At 39.9% G+C, this 26,738-nt stretch overlaps 1 protein-coding gene across 1 annotated transcript in view; it reads left to right on the forward strand.

Moving 5' to 3' along the window:
- Window positions 1-26,738, forward strand: part of LOC149305338 (uncharacterized) — a 148,092-nt gene that overhangs the window by 113,009 nt on the left and 8,345 nt on the right. The window contains exons 7-9 of the mRNA XM_089477953.1: window positions 11,374-11,484; window positions 21,124-21,223; window positions 25,657-25,741. Coding sequence (XP_089334079.1) covers window positions 11,374-11,484; window positions 21,124-21,223; window positions 25,657-25,741 — 296 coding nt within the window. The remainder of the gene's footprint in view (window positions 1-11,373; window positions 11,485-21,123; window positions 21,224-25,656; window positions 25,742-26,738) is intronic.

Genomic DNA, 26,738 nt, shown 5'->3' on the forward strand with positions numbered 1-26,738 from the left:
TAAGCTGAATGTTCACGAGGTCCACTTTTTGCTTTGAAATATTGTGTGCATGAGATCTTTGTATCAAATTGCTAAATCAATGATACCTGGATAATAATTAGAGCTCAGAAAAGGCTAGAGAAATGCTGATTTTTAAGACTCATGAAAACCTGACTGTAGCCTGGGAGGTTATTCGACTAAGCTCATGGAAGCTGCAAACCAAACAAAAGGAAAGGGTATAGTAGCCTGCATGTGGTCCCTGAGCTTTACATTTACAACACTTTTACATTATATCTCCTGGTACATGATCTTTTCCAGTCTTGAGGGCATGCTTTGAGCATCCCTGATTCAAGAGAACACTTGAGTGTACTGGCTGGCTTTTAATTTTACCATAACTGAGCCAGATGACTTGCTTGCACCGTGCTGCTTGTAAAGATGGAAAGACCCCTAAATGCATGGGTGGGAGGATGTTTAGTTCATATTCCATCACTGTTTTGCTCTGCAGTGACAGAGACTGCTGGCTTAGCAACAAAAGAAAGCCAGGGCCATCATTCAGCACAATTTTAAGTGTGTCGAAAGTTTCACATTCTATTTCCTTTCTTGTTTCCTTTTTTTCCTCCTTGATGGATGATATTGGCTTCGAGTAGATTGCATTTTTAAATGAAAGATGACAGAAGGTGGGTGAATTCTTTGGTTTCTGGCGTCTTCCATTGTATTTCTGTGCCTTAGTAAATGTTTCTACGAAGTTACAAATTGAAGGGTATTTTTTTTTTAAGTTGAATTTACAGTTCAAATCCATAGTAGCATTCTTCTCCTAAAAGCTTAAATTGCCATTCTGTCTCCTTTCCCTTTGCAGCTTAATGCTGATCTTTGCAAGTTCCACAAGGCTTTAGATCAACATGGCAGATTCATATTACTGGTGTGTTGTCTATAGAACAGTCTAGACTGTTGTTTTCCACACAATGTTGCTGCTATCCAAATAAAATACATTTGGATGAATAATTAGCTTAATCTTTGGCAAATACAACAAATATGGATTTCTATCACATTAATCAACAAACAATCAGGAATATAAGTGGAACAATGGGCCCCCAGTAGAGGATGACATAAATGCCCTTTGTGCCATACAATGGCATAGTCATAAATACTGAAGTGTGGGGAGCTTTTCATGACACCATCAGCTACCACATCTCCATGGAAAATAGAAAGAACATAGGCAGCTATAGTGATCAATCTCACATATCCAAATCCAAGTTATTTGGATCAGATGACATCAGCAGAACAGTGAGAGGGTAAAAGGATGGTCTAATGACTAGCATGTTGGATTTGGGCTGGGGAGATCTGGATTCACATCCCTGATTAGCCACCAAGTCCACTGGGTGATTCTCAACCAGTCCATATTTGAGACACACAAATTTACCAAAGGTATCAGTATAGATCCTTGAGTACTCCTAAGTTACAACACTGGCAAATACTGGTGCCACAGATGACACCATTGAAATTTGTACTGAAGCAGTTCTTCTCATATGCCTGTTTCATTACCCCTCTGATTTTGCACATAGGGTATGGAAAATAAGCTCTATCCATTTCCCCCCAGTCAATGGGTTTAAACCTACACCAGACTCCCATTGGCTGGCAAATACCTAGCCTCAATGAGGGCAGTCTTTGTGCAGTTTGGTGCCTTGGTTTGTCTGCCGCCACTGCTTCCCCTGGCTCCAATTTGGCCAGGAACACCAATCCACCCTCCCACTCTCAATCTTCTTTCCGTGTTTATGGTTCTTGGATTTTTAAAATGTATTTTCTGTCTTGTATTCATGCATTGTCACAACTAGGCAGTTGTATGGGGTCAGGATCCAGGTTGTTTCTGGACCCTCGATGAGGGGGTAACTAAGGGACTCAGGAAGAGGGGCAGAAAAAGGCTGTCCATATGTGGGCAGGGTGTTTCCAGCACCCTTAGGGAGGCAAGGGAGCATACAATTGGACATTCACACCCAGGGATCCATCCTGCCTCACTTCTGTTTCTGGCAGTGGGCTAAAATGGTAGCTCATCAGTCAGCAGACAGGTTGATTAATGTCTGTATCCCATCCCATGCACTTACCAACCCCTATGCAGCTGTATTCAATAAATATTTGTGGCCTTTTGTCTTCCAAAGTTTGTGGTGTGTGCCTCTTCTTTGTGAGGAATGTACTTGCCCTTGGACTTGCAATTGCTGTGAGACAACAGGCTGATGTGATGAAGTCCTAAGTTAGCTAAACTTAACTTGCACTGAAACCAATGGGACAAGTTAACCATGACTTTAATTGCACTTATTTCAATGGAAACTAGATGCAATTTACTGTGAATCTAACAATAGTTGCTGCACGGGAGCTTTACAATGTAATTCTATGCACATCTGCTCAGAAATGAGTCCCATTAAATTTAGTGGGGCTTATTCAATTTAACTATGAAGTTAATCATTATTGTGTAAAATGGCAGATTCAAATCCTATACAAGCACTACACCTGGATAATGCACAGAAATGTGTTTCAAGAATCATGTGTCTCAGTCTTGGCACCAACATTCAGCTGGGAGAATTACAAGAGGTTTCTACTTGCATTTGCTAAATCTTGCTAAGGCTGGATTCCTGGGCATGTGGAAGTTTCTATTTGTGTCCATGCATACTCAAGTAGCAGTGCTTGCAAACCTCTGCTTTCATCAGTGAGAGATAAGAAACAGAGGCGCGGTACATGCTGCCAACAAGCGGCGCACCAGTGCCAATTCTAGGGTTAGGGACCATGCGGCAACCGCACGGTCCCTGACTCTAGTACATGCAGGTGGTGTAACAATGGTGGCACCCTGGACAGGCTCCTATGGAATCCTGTGGAGGATTTTATAGGACGTGGTCATTGCAGTTCAAATGAAATCATAGTATTATAACTGTGTAGTGTGAAATGGTCCCCTGGACAGCTTTAGTATGGCTATGGTGCATTCTCTGGTAACCTCCCAACTGGATTATTGCAACATGCATTATGCAGAGCTACCTTGGAAGACAGCTCAGAAATTTCAATTGGTACAGAATGTAAGCACCAGACATTTAATTGCCCAAATGAGTTCAAACAGTATCTCCCCAACAGGCTACCTGCCTATCTCGTTCTGAGCTCAATTCAAAGTGCGAGGATTGACTTTTAAAGCCCTAACCAGGTACCTGAAAGATCACTTTCTCCCATATCATCCTGCCCTCATGCCTGCCCAGCTCATCAACAGAACCCTTTCTCTTCATTCCTCCTTGTCAAAGAAGAAACAAATACCTCACCTACAAGTTTCTGTCCCCGGGAAGTCTCACTTGCTGTCAGATTTGTATTTTTAGGTGCAAAATATTGGGCCTTTTTTTTAGTAACTGCCTTTTCAGACTGTCAGGTTTTTAGAACATTTTAAAAGTTTGTTAACTGCTCTATCTGCTGGTTGTTTTATTATTTAATTTAATTGGGGGTGTTTTGATATTTTAATTTTATAAACCATCCTGGAATCAAATCTATTGTAATAAATATTTAAAACAACAATAAAGAGAATGCTGCATAGAATATTTTCATATGCTAGCAGCCTCCTGATGGGCAATTTCAGTGTCACATATGGAGAGCATGAGGCAACATATACTGCTGCACCCAATAGTACTTATTTTATTTATTTATTCATTTATGGTATTTATACCCTGCCCTTCAGCCCTAATGGCTATCAGAGTGGTTTCCTTGTCTTGCCCTGAACCCAATACAGCCAGCCCTCTTCATCCACTTACTCTTTATGCATGAATTCAAGCATTCACAGCTTGAGATATATATATATATATATATATATATATATATATATATATATATATATTCCACAAAGCAAACTTCAATTTTGCCATTTTGTATAAGGGACACCATTTTATTACTGTCCATTGTATTTAATGGGACTTGATCATCCACTGATTTTGGTGTCCATGGTAGTCCTGGAACCAAAACCAAATGGATACCAAGGGCTCTCTGTACTATCTGGGAGCCCTCATGTCACCACAGTCTTGGGGAAACATCTTTACCAGCTGTCCTACCTAAGTCATTTCATTGGAGTTTTTTGGGCTGAACTTCTGCAGGCAATGTGTGTGTTCTGTTCTGTATTATAATACTGGGCTCAATCTACTAGGATGCTCTCTTTTGAAATATGATGAAATTTTGGAAGAATGTTTATTTATTACCTTTACGCTCATGTTTATAGCCTGGCTTCCTATAAATCAGAAGGAATATGCATGGTTTCAACACCAAACCACAGTCCTGAGATAGGTCTGATTATAGCCTGAGAATTAGTCACTTGGTCCAAGTTGATGTTCTTGAAGCTCATCCAGCTCAAAGAAAATAACTTGATCATTGCCATTGATTCCCCCACTTTGTGACAACCCAGAAATAGCCATGTTGGGGGGCTGGGCTGGATGACTTACAAGGTAGGATGGTGACTGTGTAGTTGGAAGAGAATTTGGACTTCCACAATGACTCAAATAGTGAGCGGTGATGACGTACGTTGGACTTCCACCATCCTAAATCACTAACAGATTACCAGCCAATGTGTTTGGAGCCGCAACAACAACAACTCCTTCAAGGAAGCTTTTGCAAAAAATAAACATAAAAATCTAGTAATGCCAGAATCTTATAACAGTTTATTTTTAAAAAATAAATCAAGGACAAGAGAAATTACAAAGATTTTTTACATCCCAGGTCCTGGAAGGAGCAAGGTGTGGCAAGCAATCAACACCAACTTTGAAAAACATTTCAAAGAAGTGTTGAACCAAGAAGAGGATAACCTCAGGCTGACTGTAGCAAGTCAGGCTGCAGTTGGATACTTCTTTTATTAAATCCCCCATATTTAGAAAGTTCTGCCATATTAGGAAGATGAAGAAGGTCCACATAACATTGTTTAGATCAAGGAACATCCAAGTGATTGAGAAGAGTCCCTATTTGCAATCTGAAGTAAAACAGTTCAGACAAAGATTTAGTACTGCTATGTGAATCTAATTCTTAGTCTTGATAAGTACCTTGGAATTGTCTGAAGATTGAATCAACTAGTCACCATTTTTCTCTCCATGCCCCACCCAAAATTACTCCAAATAAATTTGGAGAATTCCCCCTGCCTTCCCATATCAGAATGGTCATGACAATTGCCCATAAATGAGGCAGAGGCTGTGATAAGAGAGCTATGTTCTCCTTAAAGATTAAAGCAAAAAGCCAGAAGGCAGCCTGCCATTTTGTTCATTCAGTCTGCTGCTACCCTGATCTAGCATGACAAATTGGCATCCCCAGTGTGGCAGCAAAGTAATCAGAGTGTGACAAATGGTTTACTTAGAGCAATTTGTTTTCATTTTACTGAAAATTTCCACACTCTTGTCTTAACGAAAGGATTTCCCCCCCCCCCTCTTTTTTATGGTTCTTGAACGCTACTAAAAATAGATGTCTAGGCCTAGTCTTTTTGCAGCCCTGAATGTAGTTTGCTGTCTGGGGAAGAACAAAGTGCCTGGAACGGTGGGTGTATAGGCAGGCCAATTCAGTTGAGGCAAAACCAAATGTCTGTGATGTATGCGTTTTACACACATGCACGCGCGCACACACACATGATTTCAGGAAGGGGCAAAACCTCAGTTCCAAAGCATGTACAGTTTGCCACCGAGGTCTTTCAGAGGCCTGTCACAGCACACATAGCCACTGGGGAATACCTAGATGCTAAATTACTACATCTATCCCCACTGATCCCCTCACTCTCTGACAGTATATAAATGACTCTGTTGGGAGGGCTGTGTTGCTTACAAGATGGGTTTAATGGGGGTAGCATTGGAAGTGGATTTAAAGATACTCAATTTAGCCTTAAAACAAGTAGGAGCTGAAACACTTTCATTGGACTACAATTGGCAAGTTATACCTATGCAGCACCTAAAAGTTTTTTCCCCCTAGATCTAACAGCACATAAACTCCTGGATAAATTCATTGTTTTCTGCTTAAGAAAGGCACAGTTAGCTTCCAACAGGACAGGGACAGCTGGATCTTAAGGGAAATTACTCTTCTGTTGTTAATTGTTTTTTTCCTGTATGATTTTCTCCTGTATGGTAGTACTGAAGCCAGTATTGCAATATTTATTAGGCAAAACAAACAAACAAACAAACAAACAAACAAAAAACCCAAAAAACTTTACATGAACTTCTGATCTGAAGCTCAGTGGCTTCTTCATCAGGCAAATATAGCTTTAAAAATCATGCGGTGACGCTGTTGAAATCAGAATCAGAAAAACCTGCAGTTTGTGGTTTTGAATGTTACAGTGAGAGTTTTTTTCAAGAAAGCTGACTACATCCTCCCTTCCAAGGAGAGGTTAAGAACAAATTATTACTTTAAGCAATAATACTTATCTAAAAGTGGACCAAAAAATCCCTCCAATGATTCTGTCCCATTAACCTTTGATTTTTTTATATATATATATATATATATATATATATATATATATATATATATATCAGTCATTAGATTAATTCAGAAATGGACAATTTATGCCACTGTGACCCAAATAATAACTTTTTACTTCAAAGCTGGGGTGCAGATACATCGGGATTTCCAGAAACATTTGGTGGGGAATGTTTGTGATAAATCCCTTCTCCAGGGCAGCCCTTCAGTTCCAAGCCTTTGGGCTCTTGTCATTCACCTCAAGCTCCATCAGGTACTTGGGTCTCAAGGTGATCCCAATATGAGCCAGTGGTTGTGTGGTTCATTGGTAAGTATGGGCAGACTCTGTCAAAACTTAAAGGGAACAGTCACGGTTGGAAAAGAAAAGAATGAACAAGTAGAAATTTATTAACATAATTAGACCACACATTTAGCCCTGAACCTATTAATCATTCACAGCTCCCCAAAACCTTGTTTAGTACTCCTCCTGGCTTACTGTCATAATTCTATAATAGTTTCCCCTATTTTTAGGTGATCTTTATCCTCTCTCTGCAATCCTTTCCCTACCTTTAGACAATTTCCCTACATCTGCCTTCTATCAGAGACCAGGCTCAGTTTTGAATCCTTTCTTCCCCCATAGACCCCTCCTTCACAGCATTCCCTGAACTGTGACTGCCTGTCTCCAACCACCCTTCCACAACTTCTCACTTAATAATCATATTCTCAAAGACCTTTTGAAAATCCATTATTAGGTCCTTTTCTGCAGAATCACTGTAGATGGACAGCTGACTGGAAGGGAATGTGCAGCATCTTGAGTTCATCTTGGGTAGTTTCCTTTGGGGACCCAAACAAAAAAGGAAATCCTTTTGCTCCAAATGGGGATCTAATTCCATTCATTCTTCCATACTGCTACTCTCCTTTCTTTGTAAGCAATAGTAGAAAATGCCATCATAACAGCTTATAAATTAGTTGAAAGGTTGCTGAATAGATTAGCCCATTGGCCTTGGGTGGGAAACGTTTGCGATATTTCCTAATACAACAAAATGAGTTAACAGAGGCCATTACTGCAAGGGCAGGGGCGGATGTTCTCATATATTAGCAAACACGCTAATGCAATGGAAAATTACTGCTGTTAATTTGACCTCAAGATATACATTAAATAGTGTGTTGGACTCATGATTACACTGAATAATTTATCAGAAGATTAAATCTGAGGTTTCTGCATAACCTGATGGTGGTTTGTAGCTTGGGACATTTTTACTGTCCATGCATCTCTATTAAACTGACTGATGTAGGCGGTTTGGGTTGTTGGTATTCAGTTAAGTGTCTTGAATAAGTAAATAAAGTTAGATTTACAACTTCCTTGCCAGATATTCACAACTACATAAAGTCATATGAAGAAATGATTTATTCCATTCTGAATCATGAGAGGATTGCATAGTTAATGTTGCCACCTTTAAAATAACAGAAATCCAAAATCAGGGAAATGAAAGAGAGAATTAATCCTGCAAGGCTCATTGATCCAGGTCTTCAGTGGAGGGGAACAAAATCCAGAATCTCTCTTGAGCCCTAGTACAATCCATTCCTTTCTGATCTCCATGCACTTTTTATTGGGGAATGCCCCTGTCACAACCACCCCCTGCCATTCTTCTATGTTTGTTAATGAACGTCTGCATAATTAAACATTTTGGAGGTCTGCAAAAGCAGAGTTTAGATGGGCATCTTTCAAGAGTGCTTTAGTTGTGTATACCAGAATGGCAGAACATTGGACTGGATGGCCAATGTCAAGATTCTGTGATTCTATTATTGTAATCCAGTCTGGAAAACCACTATTGCACTTCCTGTAATCTTACACAGTTTTATTTATTTCCACAATTCTCAGGACACATTCACAGAACAACCATCTTGATTTGCTTCATGGAAGTGCACTTATAAATTCATACTGTGAACATAGGAATAATTACAATGTATGGTGACATTTGTTTTCTGCCATCATTGCATGAGCTCACAGTGCTTTTAATGTGCTTTGATATTAAGCTTGTTGACACACTCTGCCCAAGCACTTCAGGTACAGGGAAACATGGGTTCTTATAGTCTCTGTGCATAAATCAGGAGTTCTGCACCTGCTTGTGACCGTGTTCTGGAATATTCTGAAACTGAGTGGCTTTGGAAGAATACCACCCCTCACCCACTCCCTGTGAAAGCTCAAGGAGTATGGCTCCGCTATTCCTATTCAGCTCCCCTCCAAGTACTGTACTGATGACTTTTTGAGAAGCATTTTCTGGGTTTCTTTTCCAGTGGTTGTAGTTCTGTCTGGACTTGCCGAGTAAGATGCCTTGGTAACATCTGACTTTACTTCTTGCCATGCTTAGCTACTCCAGTCCAAGGTTTCTAACCACCAAAAATGGGATTTTGGCACCCTTTCAGGATCCCAGTATTAGGGAGTCGCTTTTCCACCAATGCTTTCATTCCAAAACAGCAACCACCACATCCTGCATGCTCCCTCAATGCCACTGACACTATGGGATGTGACACAATACCATTATCCTCAGCCGGGAAATCCCCTTATGTCCTGTTTCTCCAAGGAGTTCCTCTGTGAGAAATGCTGTGCTTCTATCTTCCCTCTGAGTATTTCTTCTTCTTTTCTTCCTTCTCTTTTGTGTGGTTTATACTCTTTTCTTCCTGTTTGCAATATTTTTATTTTGTTGAGGTTTGCATTGCCTCAGGGGTTATGACTTATACGAGAAGAAAGGGTGAACCCTCTGATGTTATAGTGACAAGTTGTGGTTTGCATTCCTTGTGAGGTCCTGGTGCTCCTATAATGGGCTTCCTTGTCTCCAGTCTTCATCATCTTAAACTGGGGACAGTTCAGGCAGCTTGACTTTCATAAGCTGCGATGCACAATGTGGAAGCTAATGAAAGAAAGAAAAATTATCCCGACATGCATTTTGGAAGAAGCTTTCAAGTAGTCTTTAGGATGTTTTTGTTTGCCTATGCAAATGTTTCTGTTTGCCTACACAAGGCTTACCTGACCTGTTTTAGTTGACATGTTCTTATTGTTCATTTTGAATAAAAAAGTTTGTTGCACCATGTCAAACTGCTCTTCCTTCCGTCTTCTTCCCATGTTATTTTCCCCACTGTTACCAAATTTTCTGTTAAAGAAGTAATGCCCAGGAACATATCTACTTCATTAACTGAGGTGTACCTATGTTCTCAGAATATTAGGTTCCAATAAACAAAGAGGTCAAGCAGATGGGTGGGAAAAAGCAGCCCAAAGCTTCTTCCAAAAGTGGGTCAAGACTCAGCTGATGCCACCAGCTGGTCCCAAGGCACAGTGCATTATCAAGCCATGCTCACCATCCATATGCACTGTTACAGGAACACATCACCATTGACTGCCTGTTGTCAAGATGCCATCCCATTGAATCCTCTATTGGAAAACTGGCAGTGGACAGTCATGCCCCCCTACATCCCCCCTTCACCCCATCTTGGATTTTTTGGTTTGTGTATGTTGTACTTGTAGCCATTGGAGGTGGCAGACTTTCCCTTCCTTTGCATTGCTCCCCTGATCACCCGCTCCATCCTTTTTAAATGCGCACCTGCACTGGTGCATTTATATGCCACTTTAAGGTTAGGGCTAAGATGGAGTGCTCCTTTGAGACCAGTCCCGTGTTGGAGCATTTATATGCAGGGTCAAAGGGGTGCACTTTCTGGACTAGAGAAGTTTCTTTTCAGTCCTGCTTTTCCTGCCTTAGAGCAGGTGTGGCACGGTTTCCGGGACATGTGTCATCTAAATGCCATGTTCCCAAAGCAGCCTGAAACTGTTTCCTTTGGCCCATCTGTTTGAGGCCAAAGTTTCATTGTTCTGATTCTGGGCTTAAAACATTTACAACACTTGTATCACTCTCATCAGTCCTAGTGCCACTGTGGAATCTTACTAACATTTTTGAGGTACAGATGTTGATCCCTTTCTCTCACCAAATTGTTGTTGTTGTTGATGATGATTATCTTTATTTATATTCCACCTCCCCCCCTCAAAGTTAAATTAAAATTACAATTAAATTACAAATTACTGTCATCCCACTTATTCTTAATTAAAGTAAATCACGTAGAGCTGGAATCACGGACTCTATTTTTATTTTTTCTGCTTTGGACAAATTCTTAAGAGTGTTTGGTATTAGATGGGCTTCTTCCTGATCCACAGATAGTCAAAGCAATAATATCAGTGCATAATATCAGAAAGGAGGATCATGCTACGCAAGGATAAATTAGTTCCTATATCTAACCCTATGAAAAATAGTTGTTGAAACTTTGTCCTAAAGCGGTGAATTGCTGAAGACTCCACTCCATTCGGTTCCACTCCTGAGTCACCAGTTATATTAGAGATGCTGACTTATGTTTCTATTTATCTAAATTCACATCTTTCCAGATTTTGCAACTCAGTTTTCAAACTCAGAAAATGTGTTCAAACTTGTATATTTTGTACTCACCTAAATACATTATACAGTGGTGCCTCGGGATACGAAATGATCGCGTTACGAAATTTCCGGGATACGAAAAAGTTGGATTGGAAAAAACTGTTCCGGGTTACGAAATATTTTTCGGGTTACGAAATTCATTTCGGCGTGAAATTCAAATGCAAAGTGCAGCTATAGGCTTTCCAGTGCTAACGGAAAGCCTTTTCGGGTTACGAAATTTTCGGGTTACGAAAAGAATGGCGGAACGAATTAATTTCGTAACCCGAGGCACCACTGTATGTATATATATTGCTCACCCAAATGTGTATTTTAGGCAAAGCTGCAAAAATACATAACGAGAAATGCATAAGAAAATGTGTACAAGTTTTTCATGCAAACTGAGCAGGTTTCTCCCCCAACCTGTCATTTCACCTCCATAAGTATAAGCATCTCTCTCAGATTAAGTGGGAACAAAAACCAATTTTACTTTCTTCTTGATTTTCAGCTCAAATGTCCTTGCTGCCCACAAAGGAGTTACACTCCACTTGTCACTGAGGATGACCTGAATGTTGTGGAGAGGCACAAAACAGACATCCATTTCCAAATGCACACTTCAGTGAGTTGGTTCTGTTGGGAGCTATATATTGTTGGGGAATGCAGGTATAACATACATTGGTATCAGAATCAGCATAACTGTGAGTCATATGTCATTGCATTTAATATGGAAGGCTTATCTAGTATCCTTAAAATGTGCCATTTAAAAGAAACAGTGGAAGACAGTTATAAATGTATAACCTAGAGTTATACATTCACAACAATCCCTTCAAATTTGCTAGTTTAGGGGATTCATAGGGACTGTGAAAGTTGCCCCAATCCTTACTTACTGGACAGCAGCTGCTGTGACTGATAGGGTCCATTGCCCTTTGTGGCTTGCGGAGCATCTGCCTGATGTTCCCACCGAACTTCTAATGTAAGTGACTTCTCACACAAATGACCCTTTGCATAAGTGACAGGGAGAATTGTTACAGGGACCCTGCTTCTGACTGTCACATTAGAGATCACTCACAGAGGCATGAGGGACCATTAGTCAGCTACTTCCTATACAGACAGGAGAACAGACTCTTGTCACTTGCAGCAGCAGCTGCCTGGTAAGTGGGGATGGGAGGGTCATGCCAGGAGACACTATGTAGTTATGTATCTAAGTTGGTTGGTTATACATTCATAATTGCCTTGGTGAATTCTGGCCTATGTTTTTAAGCTGTCCAGGGTGTTTCAGGGAGGGAGACGATAAAAGCAAGCCCATGTTCTGACTATAATATTTAATAATAATATTTATTATTTCTAGCCCGCTTTTCCATTGATCAAAGCGGGTAACAAAATTCAGTTCAACATAACAATAGTACAAAATCCAGCATTACAATAATACAGTTAAAACACAATTACCAACAAAATTAAAACAAAAATAAAAACATTTATACTAGCTGATACAAGCATACATCCCATATCCAAACTCTCCCCCCCTCAGCACACACCACAGTAGCAGAGAAAGATACAAACAATCAATCACTGCAACTATACAGCTAGCAGGAACCCAACCCATCTTCCTCTGAGATGTTACACATGTGCGCAGTTGCGCAGTTGGGGAGATGTAAAGGTCCGTAGGCGGCTTCTCTGGGACAGTGTGCAGATGCGCAAGCAGACACCCGAGCCCAGAGAGCTGCCCAGCCGCAGCAACCCCAACCGCACAGTCCTTGGAGGAAAAAGGGGCGGGATGAAGGAGGAGGCCAAACAGGCTGGCTTTAAGCGCTCCGCTGCCACTGGAACGCCCCTCTCTACGCCTTCCCCCAGCTGTGGCAAACACTCCTTAGTCCTGGCAAGCTGGAGACGCCGAGATGTAAAGGTCCATAGGCGGCTTCTCTGGGACGGTGCGCAGATGCGCAAGCAGACACCCGAGCCCAGAGAGCCGCCCGGCCGCAGCAATCCCAACCGCACAGTCTTTGGAGGAAAAAGGGGCAGCTTTTGGCAATTCTGGGGAAAGACTTGTCTCTAGAGAGATCCCAGCCTCTACCCCACCCATGTGCTCCATGCCAATTCTTCTTATCTTTTGAGTACTCTTAAAAGTCTTCTTCTGAGCACTAGCTGCCAGTGCATAGTCTTGGATGGGAGGTGGGGGCAGATTAAGGAATGCAATACAGGATCAAAGATATCATGCCATATGAGGCACAAGAGGTTATCACTAAAAGAAATATTCCCTTCTCTGCCCCCAGTTCATGTTAGTGCTTTGTAGCCATATACAAAGGGAATGGGATTCCAGCTTACACGCTGTTCTTTTTAACTGACGAGAACATTTCTTAACAGGCTAAGATATCTATGTCACCCCAGACATGCATCCACCTGAGCTCACTGGAACTTACTTTCAGGAAAACTTATATAAGACTGTAGCCTAAATACATGAGTTCCTGTAGCATTTATGTTTTCTGGTATCAAAAGCCAAAGGTTTCAGTTTCAAAGTTTAGGGCACGTCTGCATGGGCCATTAAAACTGTCTTCCCCATGCTCTCATGATGACCTGACAAGACGACACAGGGCCAAAGCCCCGATTTGAGTGTGGACTGTCTTCACATGGGAAGGTCAGTTCCAAACCAAATTCAAGCTATCCATGCTTTAAAGTAAATTTTAAAAAAACTACATTTTGTTCCAGATCTTCCAGAAAAATCTGGAGCATTCTGGAGCAATTCTGTACTGCTGTTTACACAGCATCCTACCACTGCTACTGTCATGGGTCACTCCCTCTGAGGTCACAGCCATGTGACCAATGTCACAATTTTTGATAAGTAATATCACAATTAAAGAAAATACAATCTACCACAGTTGCTACAAAATAGTGAATCTATTTGACTGGTCCAGTTGAATCTGACACCTAAGAAGCAATCCAAGGGGATATAAAAAGCCCAAGAGTAGATTCCCTTTGGTAAAAGACACCCTTGTGGGGTCTTCTTGTGAAACTGTTGCCCTATAAGGAAGCCTGAAGCCAGTGACACAGTATTCTGTAAGTGTGTGCCGTAACACAAGTGTATGTTCAATATATTAATAATCATTCCTGAAAATCTAGCAACCATACTGAAGCTCCAAGGAAACAGAATATGTTATCTATTTAATAAATATAATAATCTTATCAATTTTATGCTAAGAATTATGCACAAAACCCTATTCTTTTTAAACTAATAAATAAAAGCAAGTAAAGGGTTATTTTCCTGGTATTGCTTGAGGAGAAAAGTACAGTCAGCGTTCACCCTGTACACCTTATTGGTGAGAATAATATAAAAATGTAGAATTGGGATTAATAAACTCCAACCTTTTCTTTGCATCACTAAATATCAATCTTTGCAGTCTTTAAAGGCACCTAGTGATCTGTAAAATAGTGACATTTGAAGCTGGGGAGGGGTGAAACTGTATGGCATTTGGCAGACTTGTTCAACATACTTTAGTTAATATTGGCTTATGTTAAAATGTGCTGAAAAGTAACAGCGTAGTTAACTAATGTATTGTTGGAAGCAGAAACATCACAAAATTACACTATAGGCACATATTCTACTTCCACACGTCTGATCCTGACAGATGCATAAAAATTCCAGCAATCCCTAGAAACTTCTATTCAAGGGAGAAAACAGAGGAAAACCTATTTGTAAGCATCCCAGTTATACACAAAAAGTTCCACTCTTTGAATGTTTTGGTAATAAACTAACAAACTAGTTGATCAGCGTGATCAAACTTGAACAAATTAGAATTTAATTCAAAATTAACATTTTAATTTCCAAAATGTTGAGATTGAAGATATGTCCCGCTAAATTAAGTGTCCCTTAATTTTTCTGTCATGGTGATGTATATAACAGAATTATTATTAAGAGTCAGTTTGCAAAGTGTGTGAGACACACAGATCCTGTCCAAAAAATCTTCTTGTGTGAAAGAACATGTACAACCAGGAAGTGAAAATAGTTCTGACTGTGAAACCATAGATCCTAGGTCTTTGTTTTTGAAAAGGAGTTGAGAATTATTTCCTCATATTCATGTTAGCTGAGTGACTTCTACACTCAGAGGAAAAGAAACCCATGTTTCGATATAGGCAAATAATCTTAGTTGTACCAGTTTGACATCCGAGGATTAACAGTACAGTGTTATATTGTGGAAACATCATTTTTAGTATTTATTAAAATAAAAATGTTATTATCCACTCTCCTTTTTGAAATGCAAAGCCAGAAACTGTGTCATATTAGATTTCCTTACTGGATGCAAGGAAATGACCTTCATAGCCCACTTGAGGTTCCATCTCTTTAGAGTTATGGTCCATCCCCTTGTTAGTGATAATAAACTGCATTAAATTATACTTCACTCTGATGTAGACTATTTCCATAATGCCAAGTATGTTTTCTAAAAAAAAAAAAAAAAAAGAGGTAGAAAGGTCAGCACATTACTCTCTGTGTCTTTTATTTAAAGGGATATAAAATAACTAGTTCAAATTGTTTCACAGATGATATATGTCTCCATGATAAACTATTCTCCTCCTTCTTCTTTTTTTAGTACTTTTGCATACACGATGATTATTATTAGACTACATATCATGGCTACCAGATGTTCAACAGACAGAGCTGACAGATATATCTTGGTCACAAATTGGAGCCAACCTATGATTACCTTAGGCTTCAGCTTGAGGGCATAAATGTTCTTTTGAAACACTGCTCTAGCTGTGTTGGAACCTCTCATTTCTGAGTGGATCACATTCATTCTGTAGCCAATTTCCCTGGTAATCTGGGAGGCAAGAATGCATCCAAAGCTCCAGCTATGGGCAGACAAAATAGAAAGGAGATGAAAGTGATAGGAAAAAATGGCATGCATGTGCTCACCCCCTCCAAATTTCACCACCCCCTACCAAAACTGCAGACATTTAATGGATTCCCAGTTCCAGGTCTCAGGCTAAAACCCAGTGCAGATCTGAATCTCAAGTAAGAAAACATGAAGCCTACATGGAAACATGAAGGAGCCTTGGTGGCACAGTGGTTAAATGCCTCACAAGGTTGTGAGTTCAAAACCAGCCAGGGGTTCCGGGTCAACTCAGTCTCGCATCCTTCTGTAGGTCGCTAAAATGAGTTCCCAGCTTGTTGGGGGCAATTAGCTTACACTTTGTAAATTGCTTAGTACATCAGTAAGTGGTATAGAAATGCACTTGCTATTGCTACACTTTAGTGGATGAGACTATTTAATGTAATATTGGCTAAGACAGTGATCCCCAAAGTTTTCCAGGCTACCACCCCCTTTCCTCTTGGGCAACAACCCTAGCACCTTCAAATGCCTATATCTTGACATTAGATTTACTGTTCTACTGCAAATTCAAAACAACTAATCTGACTTGTTGCTCTGTTTGCATCTAATCACTTGGGAGGAGCAACTGAACAACAGGCTGAGCAGCTACTGAGAAGCTTTGTTCCCATGCTGGTCTTGCTGTAAGGACCAATGTGGGCAAGAGGCTTCTCGGTTGCTATTCAACTGGCTGCTCAGTTGTTGCTCCCAAGGTGACCGGGTGCAAAGGAAAAGGCTTCTCTCTGGCATTTTCAGTCATTCTTCACTGGAGCAGAGAGGGACACAGCTAGCTTCCCTCTTTTCTTCCTAGTGAGGAAGGACTCTCAATCTGAGAGAGGCAAAGGATTCTTTTGAAGAATCAGCCCTGGTCACTCCTCCCTTCTTTCCCTGGGGATGTGTCTTCCTCATACAGCTTCTCATTGTCCTCTCTCACAAACATTCTTTCTTCCCCTACCTTTTCTCTCAGCCTGTCCAATGAAAGAAAGCAGGAGCAGCAATGTAGCTCCTATCTGCCAGACAGATCCCAGAAAAGCTCCTAAAACTTCAGCAAGGTCTAAATGGGAAAGTTCTTTTTTGCTGTTTCTTCTTCCCTGCAGTCACTTGCTCTACCTCCTCACTACAGTCAGTCAATCTATCCCAAAATAGCACCATGGGAGTGAGCTCAGGTAGGTGGGCAATGAGCAGGAAAAACCACCAAACAAAATGTTCAGTGAGGCTGCCTGGTGGTTTTAAGGGAACTTGAAAATAAAAATTTCATGCAACTCTCATCCCCACTATGGTCCTAAAGGCCACTGGTTCCCCTTGTCTTTCTTGTGCACCAATACTTTGATTGAAGACCCCTCTGCTGCCTCCTTCCTCCTCACTGCCACCTGAGTTGTTCCACTGCTCTTTGGGGGTGGTACCGTATGCTTTGGGAATCACTGGGCTAAAAGGAACATGCTCTCCCTATTTACATCTTTTCCTTTGCAAAGGATTTGGTGATATCAGGCAGTATCCTTTTTAGAATGTTCCGGGGACGACAGATTCTTCAGATTAGTTCCCTGCCTCATTTTGGATCCTAATATCACAGCAGCATTGACTTGTGCACATTCTGGCTCCAACTGGATATTTTTATCTTTCTGAAGTAAATGGAAGTTAAGCTGTCAGATAACATCCATGGCTGTAGATGTGCTGCAAAATGCTACACGAGTTTATTTGGATAAAAATTGACTTTCTCCCAGGGAAATCTGTGCAGGATTGCACTTTTAGATTCAGGTTTTAGGAAGACATCCCACAGAATCCCATTTGAATTACTGTGATGTCTTTGAAAAGTGTTGAGAAATTTTAGCTGCTCCAAAGAGTTGCAGCCAGATTGTTAGCTAGGACTGTCTAAAGGGAGCACAGAATTCCCTTATTGCAACAGCTCTGCTGGAAGCTGGACCATTTCTGGGCATCCAAGCTATTTGAAGAATTGGATTTCCTTTGTTGAGCCCATTAGAGCTCTAAAATTGTCTGGGAATATCCTTCTCTTTCTTCCACCATCTTCTCAGGTTTATTAAGTGAGTTCAAGAGAGAGGGCCTGCTCTCAGACTTTGCTACTCCTTCCCTAGGGAGGCCAGCATCTCCCCATCCTTGTTCTCTTGGAGGACATTCTCCAAGATGTTCTCCTATCATTAAGTTAAAACCCTGTTTTGCCTTTAGGCTTTTAGAAGCTGCCTGGATTGGGCTTCTAATGCTGCATGGCTCTGATTTTAAGATTTATTTATTTATGTATGGGATTTATATCTTGCCTTTCTCCCAGAATGGGATTCGAGGCAATTTACACTAATTTTAAGAAGATAAAACTAAAACATTAATTACAAAAGTAAAAAATAATTAAATTATGCTAATATTAAAACATAAGTTAAAAACAGAATTGTTAAAAGTGTTATAAAAGTAAAAACAATTAAAACAGTGCACCACATTAAATAAGTAAATAAGTAAAATTCTAAATAACCAAAATTGACCTACCAAACACCTATCTAAATAAAAATGTCCTCAGCTGCTGGCAAAAAGAGAGTAGTCGATCTCCTCGACCTGACCTTCCATGCAAGTCTTTTCATAAATTTTAATGTTTCTAATCTTCCATGTTTTTTATTTTTATAATTCATTTAATTGTTTTAATAATTTATATATATTTTTTCTTGAAATTTTTGAATAGTTTTAAACTGTATTGTTTTAAACATATTGTTAGCTGCCTTGAGTCTGATTATTGAGATAATTGTGCAATATAAGTGAATAAAATAACAACAATAACAACTCAAGGAAAATCATAATACACAAGAAGGCTGTCAGCTAAAACAGTTGGACACAGTTCCTTTACAAAATAAAAGACAAAATAAGGTACATCATAAATTTTGTTTGAACTCTGTAGTAAAATGCCTCTTCTTTAGCTCTAAGTAAACAGTTAAGCCCTAATATTTTAAACAGTTCAATAGTTTGATTATTCTTTTCCCCCAAAAAACCCTACAGTATGGCATTGCAAAGTTCAGAAAATCCCATTCATATTAATGTAGATTCTGTGGCTTTAAAATAATTCTCTGGAAACCTTTTTACCTTCTCTCTGCACTATTGGCCTATATGACAGGCCTTAATTAGCACAGATTTTTCACGTTCATGGATAGATTGGAAATTTGGAGGGACTTAATGAGAAAGGTCTATTACCTTGACCAGGCTAAAATTACAGTTAGAGGACATTTGCTTGCTCTAAAGCCTGACTGCATACAAATATTTTATTAGTAACATACTGTATTAAAAAGAGAGAGAGAGAGAGAAAACACGTGATCTTAAACAACAAAGGGCCAGATGCTCAGCATCAATAAATCTCTCCTTCTTACACCAAAGGCCAACTTATGTTTCCTTTGCATCTTTAATTAGTGATGTAGTGGATCAGGGGCTTGCAGGGTCTAAGCCCAAGGACCTTCTAATTATCAAGGACCATAGCACCATATACACTCCTATTCCTCTGTCCCTTCTGAGTCTATCTCATAATTACTGGGGGAAGATTAATTTCCCCAGCAGCAGTCTGTTCTGAGTTATCTTTGTTGTAATCCAATGTATTTTCTGGCATCTAGGTCTTGAGTTTACCTTTACTTTTACCTTTAGGTCTTGAGTTGGCAAGACCTATCAGACTTCAAAGCATCTACTGGTCTTTCTAGGAGATGAGCTTTTGGTCTTTCTAGGAGATGCAAATGCCTAGAAATTGTTTTAGATCAACACAGCTGAGTATATTTTGGACATGCTGTAGGAATGTAACAATATAGACTGTCCTGGTGAAATGCAGGGTCCTCATATCAATATTTATCATTAGACCTCTGTCTTCAAGTTGACTCTGACTCATGGCCATCCTGTCATAGGATATTTTTGGCAAGATTTGTTAAGTGGAGGTTTGCCATTGCCTTCCTTTGAGGCTGAAACTGTAACTTGCCACAGGCTGCCCAGTGAGTTTCCATGGATGTGCAATGATTTCAACCCTGGTCTCAAACACTCAAAGCACAGCACCAATGCTATTCAAAACAGTGGGTACTGGACTAATACTGGTCCCTGATCCACTGATTGCTGGTCCCTGGCAAGTTTCCAGGAAAGAAACAAACCTCCCACATACATAAGATTGTGTGTATCAGTGTGTATGTGTGCGCACATGCACACAAATGTGTATATGTATGTTGATATATAGGTATTAGTATGTTTGTGTGTATATCTACTCCTCACCCTAGTAGTTGTATACTTCCAAAAAATATAATTGCAATGTAGTGCAAACAAAAATCTGTAAAAGTGTTATGACTGTGGTTAGATAGCTGAATTCACTGTCTCTGCAAGGTTGACATCACAAGTGATGTAGGCCACCAGCCAGTGGCTACTGAGAAGAACTTCTTCCTGGTGCTCATGGCAACTGTAAGAAAACATTTTTAAAGGGTTTTTTAAAAAGGGAAATGATTGCCACAAACCATGTTGCTAATCTCCTCTTCCTCACCAGCAACTGATGGTATCCATAGTGATTCTGCTGCCGGTGTAGTCTAAAACTCTAGGGAGCTATCCAAGGTGCTGAACCTAGTTTGGGTGTAATGTTCAGCAACCACTGATGCAGATGCCATCAAATGATATGTCTCCTATACATTGCCATGGGTTCAGGAGCCCTCAGGCTCCAACTTCTCAAAATCTGGAGACAGAAATTGTAATCATAACTTCTGGCTTAGCCTTCATTTAGCAAAGTCCACATGCTGAAAGGAAAGGGAAGCTCACGGACTACATCAAACCAGCCAGCTTTCCCCATTTGCAAAGCCTATTTGAAGCCTCTATTTGAAGCCTCTCCTCTTCCCCAAAGCTCTCTATCACAAAGAAAGAAGAGGCAAGAGAAAGGCTATGTCATGTTGAGCTACTTGGGAAGGAGCCAAGACGTAAACATGATTCTTACCCTTCAGTGTTTTAATACATTTTGACATTTTAAGATTGAAGTGTGTAAAAAGAGAGAGACAGAGACCAAGAAAGAACCAGATTCTTGCTGCTGAATAAGGATGCATCTGCACTGCAGAAACAGTCTAGTTTGCTACCATTTCAACTGTCATGGCTCAATGATATGGAATTCTGGGAATTCCAGTTTGTTGTAGCACCAGTGCTCTCTGACAGAAAAGATGAAATCCCAAAATTACATTTCCCAGAATTCTGTAGCATTGAGCCATGACAGTTGAAGTGGTGTCAAACTGGATTATTCCTGCAGTGCAGACACAGCCTGAATTATTGAGATCACTTGAGAACATAGTCCCATACCACATAACATGTGTGATAGTCCCTCTTCCCCTGGGTATTCCATTTCCACTATGAAGGTTTTGTAGCAGCAACATGAAAGCTTCGAGTTAGTCTGATCCTAGTATTATTGTTCATAGGAAGAAAAAAGACTGAGGAATCTGCAGTGGATGAGGGACAGGTTTTTGCCTGAATCTGAAGAAGTGGTTGTGAAAGAACATCTTCGTAGACCCAAATCAGGTACAGTATCACCTTGCATGATATATAAACCTGATTATTTTTACGCAGATGGTGCCAGTAGGTAATATATGGTATGTTCTATGGCAGAGCTGACGTGTGTAATTTCTGAATTTGATTTTCCTTTTTTTTCCTTGACATAGAAGGTGGAGTGGTATGGTGAACAGTTCAAAATCTGGAACACAATTGTTTGATAAGAAAGAGGTTACAGCCTCTGAAAGAAGTCTTGAGCACTTCTGCATTTGCCATGACTGCCAGCCACCTTGTACCCTTGCACAAATGGTGCCTTGGTAGCATCATGGGAAGGAGCTCCATTTCAGAGCTCCTTGCCACAGCCATGTGGTTGTCATTGCGGCCTCTTGCTGTCCCTTTCTTCTAATCTGTACCAGGCCATATTTTGAATTTCTGTACTGCCACCACCACTCAGGTTAGTGTGAACACCATCTAACAGAGAGATCTTGTAGCACCTTTGAAACTAACTGAAAGAAAGAAGTTGGCAGCATGAGCTTTCATAGACTTAAGTTTACTTCTTCAGATCCATTAATAACTAACACGGCTATATCTTTGAATTCTACCACAGAACAGAATGGTCAGCTGGGGATTTAATTTTAATTTATTTTACTGAAATTAGAAATGGAAAGAGAAAAAAATGCAAAAGATTCTAGAAAAATGCAAAACATCAAGAAAAAAAGAGGAAGATTTTAGATATTATCTGTCAAAGAAAAGCCTGGACTATCTCAAAATGAATTAAATAAAGACACGTTGAGAGAGGTTGAGAAAAAAAAATAGAATTCTATAGACAGAAGTACTTCAAACAGGCAAATAAGCCATGAAAATCCACACTGTAGAAACAATGTAGTTTGACACCACGTTAGGTGCTGTAGCTCCATCCTATGGAATCCTAGGATTTTTAGTTTTACAAGATCTTCAACCTTTTCTGTCAAAGAGTGTTAGTGCCTCACAAAACTACAAATTCCAGGATTCTGTGCTGGCCAAATGGCCATAATAAAGTTATTATTATTAAATTCCAGGATTCTGTAGGATGGGGCCATGACAGTGAAGTGGGGTCAAACAGCATTGTTTCTACAGTGTAGATGCACCCTCTGCCAAAATTTATTTGGTAACATCCTCATAGTGACAACCCATCCTGTTGTATTCTGAAACTATGGTATTGTGGAAAAGGATGTGGCCATCTGTGGAGCCACAGAGAGACAGATTCAGATCCTGGATTCTGTCCCAGTTTCTCTGGTTTCTTATCTCTTTTGTCATGTATACTGGTGGTGCTGTACTGGACCGTCATAATCTTAAGGCTGACTTTTACATTATGAGAATCTCATGGTTACCGCTACCACATCAGTTCATTTTGCAGGTTTCCCATAGAATGAACCACATCATCAACTACATGGGGAAGCAGTGTCATTGGAAGGGCTCCTTGGGATCACTCCCCTTCTACTTGATTTCTATTCTTTTGTCTTTTCTGGGACTGAAATATTGGCTCTTATTTCTTAGTGCTGTACAGAAAAGAAGCAAAAGGCAGCAAACCAAGCAGATAACACTCAGAGAAAATGGATCTCCTACCATCTTCAGAGTCCTTCACCCCTGCTCTCTGGTCACATCTGTATGGGGAAGGCAGGATCCCACCCAGAGAGGCAACCTATCTTCTTTCCATCACCCTCCTTTCTTACTTTCCCCAATGAAGAAATTAATTACATGATGTCATGCTTGATTTTATCTGATTTGGAAGCAATTCATCACTCTTTTGCTAGTTCTATTAGTCCAGGCGATCAGCATATTAATTCATTTGTGAGACTAAGCTCAAGGGTAATTACAGCAGGGAAACTTAATGCCTAAACGTGTTAATGTCTGTAATCAGAACTATTTTCTCAGTGCGGAACAATTGTTAGACAATTACAGTTGGATATGATTGCCCTCGTAGACAACAGAGGCCATGTCAAGAGGGAGATATCAGAGGCTTGTTTTGCAAGTATGGTATTATGCGCAAGCTCATTTTCCTGCAATCTCTTTTATCTGGCTTCTGCCAATCCATCTCCTTTCTCAGATATTGCATTGTTAATTACAGTTCAGAGTTTGCATCTTTTCTCTTTCTTTGTGTGAGGGCAGAAAGGGGGCAAAAGGGACACTGGAAAATAAAGAAAAAATCACTTGCTTCTGTAAATGTCATCAAGTTTTGCAGCTGCTCTTTGAGGTTATACATTGAGATAGGAAAAAAAAAACCTATGAATATGATGGCTCCTTATTTTCTGCTGTTCCTGTTCAGAAATAGATGTTATGTAACTAAGAATGGATGAAGGGAATTATTTTTTATGCTAATAAAAAAGAAAGGACTCATTCCCACAGAATAAATGCATTGGAATAAACATTTTCATGCATACACACAAGCAGACCATGAAGGATGACAAGGAACAGAGAGGAGGGAAAAGAGAATTATAAATAGAATTAAAAGATTTTTTTGCCTAATGAGAAAACACTGAGAAATAGTATCTGATCACTTTCTTTACAAACCCAAATGTACACATTATAAAGGTTATCAGAGGCCAAATTCTGACTGAAGGTGTTAATCCTGCATCTGAGATGTGCTATTTCAGACATAGATGCTTAATTTATTGTATACACCTCTGCAAAAAATATAATAAATAGACAAAATTTCTTTGCATCAGGTGAACAACCTACACATAGAAAGGAGCCTTATTTCAGGGCCATAGCATACATGGAAAAGAAGGTGCTTAAAGGTCTTTTTAAAAAGAACAAAATATTAAAAATCAAAATGTTTAATTTTTTATATTAAAATTTCATTGGCAATGATAAAAGCCTCCCTTTCTTATTTGTTTAACTGGAAAGATTAATTTCATTATTAACAGTAAATTTCCCCTGATTCATTATTAAGAAATGAAATACACCACCACTTATATTTGATTTAGTATTATTATATTTATATTTTAATGAACTTGGAATGTGCTTAAGTTAACTTTAATGGGTATGGTATTGATTATGATATAGATAATTGAAAATAATTGTGGCCATGATGTTCGCTAAACTACTGAAAACTAAATGGACTACATACAATCAGTGGATTAGACAGTATCATCACATTTAGTACCTTTTCTTGGCTCATTTAGCAGTTTACTATCGAATTTTGGCAGTAAACCATTATATCTTTTTTTGAAAATCAGGGGAGCTGGAAAAAGGCTTGGGTTGATGTGTGACCTTGGGCCGCACTTTGCCTTGCTATGTTTTGTTTGGAAAATTACTCCAGTTGTCTAAAGTCCTTCTTTTTACCATGCTAGAGATTTTTTAAAGGAAAAACAAAAGTATTTTGTAAAACAAAAGAAGGTTAAGAGGTGATATGATAGCCCTGTTTAAATATTTGAAAGGATGTCATATTGAGGAGGGAGCAAGCTTGTTTTCTGCTGCTCCAGAGAACAGGACCCGGAACAATGGATGCAAGCTCCAGGAACAGAGATTCCACCTCAACATTAGGAAGAACTTTCTGACAATAAGGGCTGTTCAACAGTGGAACAAACTCCCTTGGCGTGTAGTGGAGTCTCCTTCCTTGGAGGTCTTCAAGCAGAGGCTGGATGGCCATCAGTCGGGGATGCTTTGATTGTGATTTCCTGCATGGCAGGGGGTTGGACTGGATGGCCTGTGCGGTCTCTTCCAACTCCATGATTCTATGATTCTATGTATTAGCCTTCACCTAGGTCTGAAGTTGTATTGTACAGAAACAGATTTCCTTCTTGAGTGAGTACTAACCCAGAGCTACTTTTGACCTGCCTGGCTGATTCAATGCCTCTGTACACTAGCCTCTGGTGACTAGTCTTTAAACGTCAATCGTATGACTCCCACCTCTCCCCTGATTTAAAAAAAAAATAAACAGTGAAAAGGGATGCAATTCTTGTGGTCATAAAATGTGCATGTCCAGTTCATTTTTCCTCTTTTTTATGTTAACAGGTTGTGTAGTCTGCAGGAGAGCTTGTTTTGCATTTGCTAACTGTGTTCATTGTAATTGCACCGGGGAAGAATAAGAAGGGTTTGGCAGGCATAGATCCAAATGTCTTCTATACTATCTTGAGTCAGTCACATTGACTGCCCCCTTTCTGCCTCTCCCTGCACAAGTATAAACTGACCAGCAGTATTTTCCTCTCAGCCTCTCTGTTAGGAGTTGAACACATTCTGCCCAGAGGCTGTTGGGAGACTAGAAGGTGCCTTGAGTGAAGTTAGTCTGTGTATGAAGTGGTGTAAATATCTCATATGCCATTGGTCTTTTCAGAAACAAACTTTCTGGCATTTGAAGGAAAGCCTCCAGCCGAATTGTAATGGCACTGGAGTCAGAGGGCCATGTCCTTTAAAAAAGCCAGCATTTGTGTTTAAGTGAGGCAAAACAAAGCGGATGATTTTTACCATCATGTCTCCAACAGAACCTTCGATGCAAAGATCAGGCACCAGAAAAGAAGTCCCCCGAGCTTCTAATGTATTTGAAAGCCTGTCAACACCCAGGAAAAGGTGAGAATAAAACAGATGATACAAATCAAGGTTATGGTTGGCTCAGCATTCCCCATCACACAGTGGTTAAACGATGGCCTAGAGCCCTGTTTTCTTTTATGCTGTAAACATACTCTTTTGCGAGTTCATTGTACGATTGTGCCAAATGTCCTCCATTTTTCCTGTTTGCTTAGAAATTACTAAATTCAACACAGCCAAACAAATTACTAGAGGGGGAAAAAAACTTGACAAACATTTCTATTGTCTTGGCTGCTGTTTCTTTTCATTGCCTTTTATGCTGTGCTTTCACAATCCTCAACCTTGTGTACCCACACTGCTGTTTAATCCTATTGGTGTTAGTGCCCCATTCAGTTTATGGCTGGGAAACCCACTAGGGTTTTAAAAATATGAAGTGCAGCAATTTTTTTCTTCTTGCACAGTAGCAATATGGAGAAAAATGTTATCAGGATGGTAGTGGCTGTGTAGTCTCAGAGTTATTTCCCAGTACCAGATGATCCCATTTTCACTGCCATAATCTTGTACCTGAAAAACAGCATTAGACAGAAAAGTCTTCAATTACAAGTTGTTTATTAAATCCTCTTGGAACACAAAGCAACAACTGATTTTAAAGAAACCCACAATTTAATTGAATGGGCCCAGAATTGCCCTGGCCTCCGAGGAAGTGATGCAGTCCCCTGTTGCTCCTTCTAGTTCCTGCCCCAGTTGCCTTCATAACTAGTATGGTCTACCAGCAGTGAGACCTTCTGTGTTTGCCTATTAAAAGAGGCACTGCACAATAGGTTGCTTGAAAGTGCGAATGTAAGTTCCTTGCATGCAAAGACAAATAATTACTATAGTTTTCTCCCACTGGGGAACAACCATTTTTATTTTATTTCATTCCGCACAATATTTCCTTGTATTTGAGAGTCCTGATGAATACTTTTGGGTAGAAAAACACATGGATTTTTACCAAAAAAATTTATAATTTTTTTGCACAACACCCTCCACATTTCCTAGG

This window comes from Sceloporus occidentalis, unplaced genomic scaffold (genome assembly GCF_023333645.1).
Source record: "Sceloporus occidentalis isolate IW3139 unplaced genomic scaffold, rSceOcc1.0.p SCAF_12, whole genome shotgun sequence".
Lineage (NCBI taxonomy): Eukaryota > Metazoa > Chordata > Lepidosauria > Squamata > Phrynosomatidae > Sceloporus > Sceloporus occidentalis.